The sequence below is a fragment of the Cryptomeria japonica genome, chromosome 3, assembly GCF_030272615.1.
Source record: "Cryptomeria japonica chromosome 3, Sugi_1.0, whole genome shotgun sequence".
NCBI lineage: Eukaryota > Viridiplantae > Streptophyta > Pinopsida > Cupressales > Cupressaceae > Cryptomeria > Cryptomeria japonica.
In genome coordinates, this window is record NC_081407.1 from 655,942,597 (window position 1) to 655,951,427 (window position 8,831).

The 8,831-nt window shown below is 35.3% G+C and overlaps 1 protein-coding gene across 1 annotated transcript; it reads right to left on the bottom strand.

Moving 5' to 3' along the window:
* Positions 1–546: 546 nt before the first annotated feature.
* Positions 547–7,160, bottom strand: LOC131033760 (small ribosomal subunit protein RACK1). The gene is made up of 2 exons (XM_057965035.2): positions 6,052–7,160; positions 547–991 (listed from the first exon to the last, which is right to left on the bottom strand). The coding sequence occupies exons 1-2, from the start codon at positions 6,895–6,897 to the stop codon at positions 890–892; spliced, it is 948 nt and encodes a 315-aa protein (XP_057821018.1). The 5' UTR covers positions 6,898–7,160; the 3' UTR covers positions 547–889.
* Positions 7,161–8,831: the final 1,671 nt, after the last annotated feature.

Genomic DNA, 8,831 nt, shown 5'->3' on the forward strand with positions numbered 1-8,831 from the left:
TGTAGCACATACAGGTTGAGGGTAATTCCTACCCCAAATAATTAACTTGTGGCCCAGACTCCATATTTTCAAATTTCAATTAATTTTCTTTTTTATACATTTTGCCTTTACCAGATTATATATTGTCTAACAACTATCTATCTCACAAAGTCTTCAATTTGATGACTCATTGGTTCTCGTCAAAAACCTTAATTAATGCCTTTGCAATGGTCATTCTACCTATAAACAGTATAAATCAACTGGTTATTGGTCCAGAAGGACCTGACAGCAGCATAACTCAGATATTAATGCAGCGCTTCCTCTCCTATTACCAACTTTTTTAATGCTTGTTGTACACTTAATGACCTAAACATTTTTTAAAAGTTACATTATAAATCTTTCCCTCGTTATCAAAAAATTAAATCTAAAATCCCAATAGAACTAAAACATTCTTTAGCTAATGTCAGATAGACGATCAGATATATTACATTGGCCAAGAAATGGAGCACTAGAACCATTGGCAAAGCTTTATGACAGGTTAGTGATGGAACTGTTCAAACACAAATCTGGAGATTCAATCATTATTTTGCATTTTGTTGGAAAATTCATGGCCTTTTCAGGATAAAAATCAAATCCTTGAAGAACCATGTTATATTAGAGGACCTCAGAACTTTTAAAATTATCGAACAGACTTGAAAACATCTAATTTTGATTACAAAGGTTAACATGCCTATTCTGAGTTGTACATTACTCATCTTTAGTTTGGAGTGCTTTCATTTTACATCCCTCATTGCATATCAGAGAAAACTCTAGTACAGCTAACAAAATTCAAAAGCAAAAACAATTTGAGCTTAAAAAAAATCTGTCACAGATGTTCAAGCTTGCATACAATTCAACTACTGATTTGAATTCAAATATGTCCAATTCCCCAGACCCTGATTTTTCCATCTGTGTAACCAGTGAACAATGTACTTCCATCTGCACTCCAGCTCAAACTTGTGCAATAAGGAATCTGCAATATAAAAAGCAAAAACAATTGAAGAACTATTAAAGCATTTGTGTGGAATTCATCTCCAAAAATTATCAATCATAGAGTAGACATTTAATAAAGTACGGTGCAACTCTTACAGAAGCCTAGATCCTATTGGAATCATTCTATACTAACATCAACCAGATCTACTGAAACCTCTCCCCACATCATCATGTTTATGTTTATGTAGTGTGCATCATAAATCTACAATTTATTCCAGGTAAAACTTACCCATGGGAAAATAATAATTACATACTGTATTGCGTAAGAGGAATGAAAATTATCTTCACTCGTAAGCAAGCAATCCCAATTTCACTAATGAATCAAATTCTTAATATGCTTCTCTATCAAATTTGGTTTAAATTTCCTTAATGACAATTTTTTAGAAAGGCCTCTGGAATATTTAGTTAGGTAGATCCATGCTAAAAATAAATACCAACAGTTCTTTTATTACAACTATAGAAAGTATTTCTCGTACCAGAATTTGAATTGTTGTTTTCCTTCATACATTGCTGCACCACCTTGACTATTACACACTCATTGGCATTGGCATATTAAAAACTCTAACAAAAGATCCAGAGTTTGGCAACACATGATGGGTATTACAATATAATTTGCATGATATTATTCATTAGTTCAACTCCTCTGCATGATATTATTCATTAGTTCAACTCCTCCAACCAAGGACATTTCATCTCCTCCACTCAAAGCAATTAAAATATTGAAGGCATACACTAAATAAACAAACTGTGAAATCTCTCTTGCACTGTGACATCAGAAGATCATTCTAATTCTTCTATCATAGAAGTGTTAGTAATCACCATGAGACCAAAACAATAAAATCCATACAAGATGGTTGAATAATTACAGGAGCATGAGGAGAAAAAAAAAGCATTCACATCATGCAAACAAAAACCAAATTATTTATTTCTGTTGAAAAAATAAACAAATCAAATATAAATACACACAGGTCCAGACTACCAAACATATTCCATTACAATCATTGAACAGTCAAGAGGAGTGACTGGTGAAGGGAGGTTGCAACAGATAATAAAACAAGAGGAAAGTATATTATTAACCACAGCAGCACTGAAAGTGATATTCTCCCAAAATCTTTAGGCACGTGCTTCACTAGTCAAGTGGGGAGACTTTCATTTCGCTAAAAGGAGTTTATTCCAAAAGAGGCTTGCCCCTCTTAAATGAAAGGTATACCAAGTAATTGTAAAAGCCAACTTCAACTGAATAGATGAATCTCATGCTCGGAAAGCAAACTAAGATGGTGTTCCTCAGTCAGACTGGCATCACAATCAAATTATCCATCATAGAAATCACAGGCTCATCTTCTCCAGTCAAAGATATTATTTACTATTACAGTATTAAAAGCATAAACTAAAATATATCAAAATAAGATTCTCAAGCACAGCGAAATAAGAAAATCATTTTTATTAATACAACTTCACTGATTTATCACAGATGTGGTGGGAAACATCATAAGACCATCGCAATACAATTAATAATAAATGACTCTGAGATGGGCAAGTACATACAGGAAAAAAATGCATTCGCATCCATGCAAACAAAAACGTCACGTCGGTCTGTTGGTAAAAATGAACAAATCAAACATGGGCACATGAAAGCACAGAAAACAAGCAGATTTCATAAAAAATGATTGTAACATTATAAAAAAAAGGGAGGGCAAACAAGGCAAGGTTGTAACAGGGAATGAAACAGGAGGAACCAGCATGGTAGTAAACACACCTACACTGCAAATTAAATGATCCCAAAGACATTAGCCACATTCTTCATTCATGAATTCAGCAGATTTTTGCAAGAGTTTCACCCCAAAGAGACTTGACCAACACAAATGAAAGAGATGAATGGACAATATAAAAGAATGTTCCCCACAAGCATCACAATTAAATTCTTCATCTAGAAAACAGATTCCACTCTCATCCAGTCAAAGATGTAACAATAAAAAAGGAAAGAAACTAAATAAATCAATAGTGAAGTTTCTCGTTAACATTGGCAATCATTGTCATTATTATAACTTCGCTATTTTATCACAGATATAGTAGAAAATATTCTAAGAAAATAAGAATAAAATCTATTAGAAATGGCTCTCAGATTGATGACAGACATTTTTCATAAATGTATTTACTGTTGGTAAGAATTAACATATCAAATACGTGCACCAAAAGGCACAGCCTACCACACAAATTCCAGAACAATAGTTGTAACCAAAAATGGAAGCTAGAAAGTGTTAACATTGTAACAAAGAATAAAGAACAAGAAAGCATATTATTAAGCACAGCTAAACCACAAATTAAATGCTCCCGAAGTCATTACATGCTTATTTCACCCGTCAGCTCCGCTTATTTTCAAGCCACTAAAATAGGTTTCATTCACAATGCAGCACAGTACATGCTCAAGACAACTTTAATAAATAGATAACTTTCATGCCCATAAATCAATCTAAAAGATCCCTCTACATGGATCTATATTTGTATGCACGAAAAAAGAGGCCAAAAAAATAAGGAAATGAAGTACTAGGCAGCACTGCTGATATTCAAGAGAAAATGATGCATCTTGATGAATTGCACAGAAGTTACAACAAATGCCTGTCATTGCATTTAGCCTAATGAATCCAAATTTGGGGGTCCTGCTGAAAACCATGAAAAACTAGGCAATGCTCCTTTTGAAGATCAAATGATGCATCCAAATAAAAAGGAAAAAAGCTACAACATAAACTTCTTAGTGATTGCATCTTTGCCTAATGCATATCAATTTGGGGTCCTGCTTTATGAAAGCCATGAAAAACTAGGCTAGGGCAAAGCTTTAAGTGAATCCAAGAAAATGAAAAGATAACATAGAGCCAGTAAATATACATAGACAACACTAAATGTCTAAAATGAAAAATACCCTCTAAATGTGGTGAAAATTTAATTAGAAACTTAGAAATTCAAAATAATATTCATAAATTTCATACAAAATGAAACTAAAACAAAACAAAAAAATTGAAAACATATTTATAAACCAAGCAAAACAAGAATCAAACAAAAAAAAATACAACCAAAACTAGGAAAATGTTGGCTTGCATGAGAATATCATAAAAGCATGAAGATTGTAAATCCAAAATGCAGCGTACCATGCACAACCATTATTGAGTTGAAATTCCCACATATGAAACCACCCACCACAGATTGCATGTATCCCTGAAACCCTCTCCCTCAGGATTGACCATTATGCATCAGACTGTGAAGACCAAGATCTCTCACTCAGATAAGTAAACAATCACACTCATCCACACATCTAACAGTCCAAATAGAACCCTGACAGGGTGACTTTGAAGCAAGGAAACAGGCCATTTGGCTGTAGTTTCAAACAAATCAATGTGTCAAAGGGCTGGCACATGACAACTGAGACATTAAAATCCTCAGCAACCACCAAAACGTGTCAAAATAGGGATTATAATGCAGTGTGAATGTCAGGTACTTTTTATCTTGATTATGGGATTAAGTGGAAGACAGTCAAGATGCAAGTCCAGTCAACTTTTACAGAAGAGGTTATCCATAAGTTGTATTTGTCAGAAAAATAGCTTTGCATTAAGGACAGGATGTTGAATATAATAAAATAATTGAAAACAAACAAGGGCATTTGCCCTGAAACTATTCACCTTAGCAATTACATTAAATTCTATGACATGCAATGCAAACTAAAAGGAAAGAAAATGAAATGTGCACAATGCATTTTGCCCAGCTAATACTGGGTTGCATTTCCAAGCACTTCAACATTACTTCCAAAAGTCTAGGTGTAATATTATCACTTGAGCATGCCATGTGCAATTTCTCACTGGCTTGACAGAATAGATAACCCTCACGCCTTTTCAAATTAGGTGAATCTACAAATCAGAAAGAACATAAACCCTGATTTTGAAAGAAAAACTAATACAGATGAGAGCTTGTGCCCTGACTTACTAAAACCTAAAATAAGATATGGAATAAAGCAAAAAAAAAAAAAGGAAAAGATGATAACATCCAGAAAGCATTAGCTTTTAAACTGAAAGGGCCGAAAAGGTTCATCATATGGCCTCCATGCATTGCAGCAATGATGGGACAGGGTGCAAGTCCAGGGTGGTATAATTCCTTAGTCCTCGCACCTAAGGTTACCCTGTAAGATGAATTTAGTAAAATAGTGAAACAAATGAAAGGGCTCGTTTCCGCAAGAGAAAAGAAAAGAAACAACTGAAAGTGAAATTGAAAATTTGAAGTCTGAAGGAAAGAAATGCTTCATTCTAAGCTTTACAATGCAAAAGTAAAGGAAAGAGAAGTTTCATTCCAAGGTCCACAATGCATTGGCCTTAACTTACAGGAAGGAACAGCAGTTGATCATTGTAAGGCGTGCAATGCATTGACAGAAAAGGGAAATATAAGTCTTATTATAAGGTCTGCAATTCACTGTAAACTAGAAGTAAAAAAAAAGTAAAGTCCCTGATGCATTGTGGCCAAGATGGCGCAAGGTGTAACAAACTTCATTAAAGAAGAAACAACGTGGATGCCCACCTCCAAAATATAAGGAAATGACAGAAAAAATCAAAATGCATTAAAAAGAAAGGAAATGAAAGGAAAAATATAAATGGATTAAAAAGAAAGGAGATGAAAGGAAAAATATAACTGCATTGAAAAGAAAGAAAGGAAAAATATCACATATATAGCTAGGAGCAGGTACTATAATGTGAATTTACCGAACTAATTAAGGTAATGGTGAGAAAGTTCAGTTTCAACATGTACATTCAATTGTAGGTCAAGGCAAGGAAAGGTTTTGTAAGCAGAATTTGCCATCCAAGTTCAAAGGTTACCTCAAATTTAGAATTTACCAAATATAAAAAGAGAAAAACGCACGAAATACAAGTCAAGGACGACTTTTTACGAGATAATTATAAGCTCTCTGAGCACAGATTTACCAAATAGAAAATGAAGAACAGTGAATTTCACGAAGGAAAAAAATAAAATGGACAAATAAATCAATTATCATCAACTACCAACCTGGGATTTCTTGGTGGGCATGAAATCGGGACGAAGATCGGCAACAACGCTCTTGCTCTCGAGATCCCAAATCTTGACGTACTGCTGCGTAGCGGCGCAGAGCCAATACCTGTTAGGGCTAAAGCAGAGAGCATAGATAATGTCCCCTGCATCGAGCGAATAAAGCCTCTTGCCCTCGGCAAGGTCCCAGAGCATAGTGACCCCATCTTTCCCGCCGCTGGCGCAGAGTGAACCGTCAGGAGAGACGGCAACAGTGTTCACATAGCCACCGTGGCCTATGAGCGTGTTCTTAAGCTTGCAGTTGGTGAGGTTCCAGACCTTAACGGTGCGGTCCCAGGATCCAGATACGATGGTGGGGTTAGTGGCGGAGGGGCTGAAGCGTACGCAACTGATCCAGTTAGAGTGTCCATCAGCATCGGCCTGGATGGTGTACTTGCACTCGCCTAGCGTGTTCCACAGCTTGATGGTGCGGTCACGAGAGGCAGACACAATCTGACGATTGTCGATGGAGAAGGCCACACTGAGAACATCCTTAGAGTGTCCCACGAAGCGCCGGGTGGTGAGACCCGTGTTGAGATCCCAGAGCCGCAGCTCACCGTCCCACGACCCTGACAGTGCGAACTGCCCATCCGACGAGATCACCACGTCCTGCACGAAGTGAGAATGGCCCGTGAGGCGACGCCTTGGCACGCCATAGGTCGTGTCTTTGGTCAGTTGCCACAGTAGGATGGATTTGTCGCGCGAGGCGGAGACGATCATGTCCGAGTTGTCGATGGGCGTCGCTATGGCCGTCACGTGATCTGAGTGCCCCTCCATTGTGCCGCGCAGTACCAGTGCTTCCGCCATGTCTCCTCACTTGACAAAAAAATTCCTCTTTCTACTCCTGTTGTTTTGTTTTTCCCCCTTGCCTCTCTTCCGTGTGGTGAATTGAATAAACCCTATGGACCTGTTGGTTCAATGGCTTCCAGGAAGTATATTCACTACATTAGGGCAAAAACCCTAACCCCAAGCGTGGGCAGGTTATTGATTTTTTTTTAATAGATAGAATGCCTTTGTTTGTCACGACGCTCCTTTATTTCTCGGTATATCGTAAGATGATCATTTTTCGTTTAATACAAACGATTATCATTCTATTTCCTTATATTTGTATAAACTAGCACTTGTATCTATAGGAGGGTCAAGAGATATGTCGATAGAAAATTAAAAGTAAATTTTAAATGAATTATAATATTAAATTAGCATATTTATATTTTGAAAAATCTAAGTTAAGTATGTTAAGATGAAAATATGAAATATTTGTATATCCAATAATAAAGCATGTGGTACAATTAAATTTAATGATAGATGATGTTTTTAATTTAATTAGGATTAAATTTAAATTATTGATAATTAAATTGAAATAAAGGCAATATTATATTTTTTAGAGGTATAATAATAACATTTGTAAAATATTATGCAAATTATAAATTTGGAATCATTTATCAAAATGATATTTTAAAAAGGAAAAAAAAATCACTTGACCAATCATTCACGAAGTGGTAATAACTATTAAATAACATCTATACTATATTATAAGCTTTGAATTTAGTCATAGATACAATGTGTAAATAGGTTTTCAAAATTTGTAGCAATTTTTTACTTTGTTAACTATTTATGCACTAGTAATATCTCTTCATTTTCAATATCATGAAGAAGAACCCGAACTTTGATTGTTGTGTTGGACTTCACAACATATAATGTAGGTATCCCATAGTGAGCATGTAACAACTTGAATGATGGCATGACTTGATGCATTGTGGATTTGATTGAATAATTAAACTTAAGAGTAACAAACAACCATTCTTCAAGTGGTCCTGTGTGAAAACTAATTTGTGATTGTCCCTTAAGAAATCTCATGAACTTATACTCAGTTGTTCAGATAGATTGTGTTTTTTTATTGTCATTATTGACCTAATAGTGACCTTCTAGATACATCCAGCAAGGTGAAGGTCTTGAAGCTCATGGTATTGAGAAATTGGTCGGTCACATAAATCTTTAATCTCAATTTGTAGATTGTAAAATTTTACATCTAAGTTAATTTTCACATTGGAACCATGGAGGGAGTTAAAGTATAAAGCATAATTATTGAATTTCGTAATTATTGAATTTTCTTTGACTGTTCTTTGGTCCATTTTTTGTCAATTATGTTGATCATTTTTTCTCTCAACTAGTAGCAGACACTAAATTCCTCTATACAAAGGATGGCATTGAATGGAAGATGGTAGTGGTACTTTTTCAACCAATTGAACACATGTGCACGTGCATTATGTCACATCTTGCTCACCTGCAAGGAAATTATTTTTAGCTTTTAAATCAATATCGAATAGTAGAAGCTTTTTTTGGAGTCATTTGGGAAATTGCGCCTACTATATTGATTTGGAATGTATGGTGGGAAAGAAATAGACGTATTTTTAGACAAGAACACAATCAAATAGAAGACATGATTAGGAAAATTGAAATATCCATCTCAGAAATCAGTGAATGCTCATGTGTTTAAGAACAAGAAGTTGGATTCTCCTTTTACTTCATGGGATAATGAGATAATGAACATATGGAAGTTACTGAAACCACCTTTCAAAGGAAGCATGATGGTTGGTCCAAGAGGGGGAGTTGATAGAAAAGAAATAAGATGCAAACCCCCTCATTTTAATTTTCTTAAACTAAACTTTGATGGAGTTGCAAGGGGAAATCTGGGTATATCATGTCTTGGGTGTGTGATCAAAAATCATGAAGGTAAGGTC

What these genes read in the sequence shown, in the direction of transcription:
- LOC131033760 (XM_057965035.2), bottom strand. Translation starts at nt 6,897, where the DNA reads ATGGCGGAAGCACTGGTACTGCGCGGCACAATGGAGGGGCACTCAGAT. An exon ending in TGCCCACCAAGAAATCCCAG is followed by an intron (nt 992 to 6,051) that starts GTTGGTAGTTGA and finishes TTTATATTGCAG; the next exon opens with ATTCCTTATTGCACAAGTTT.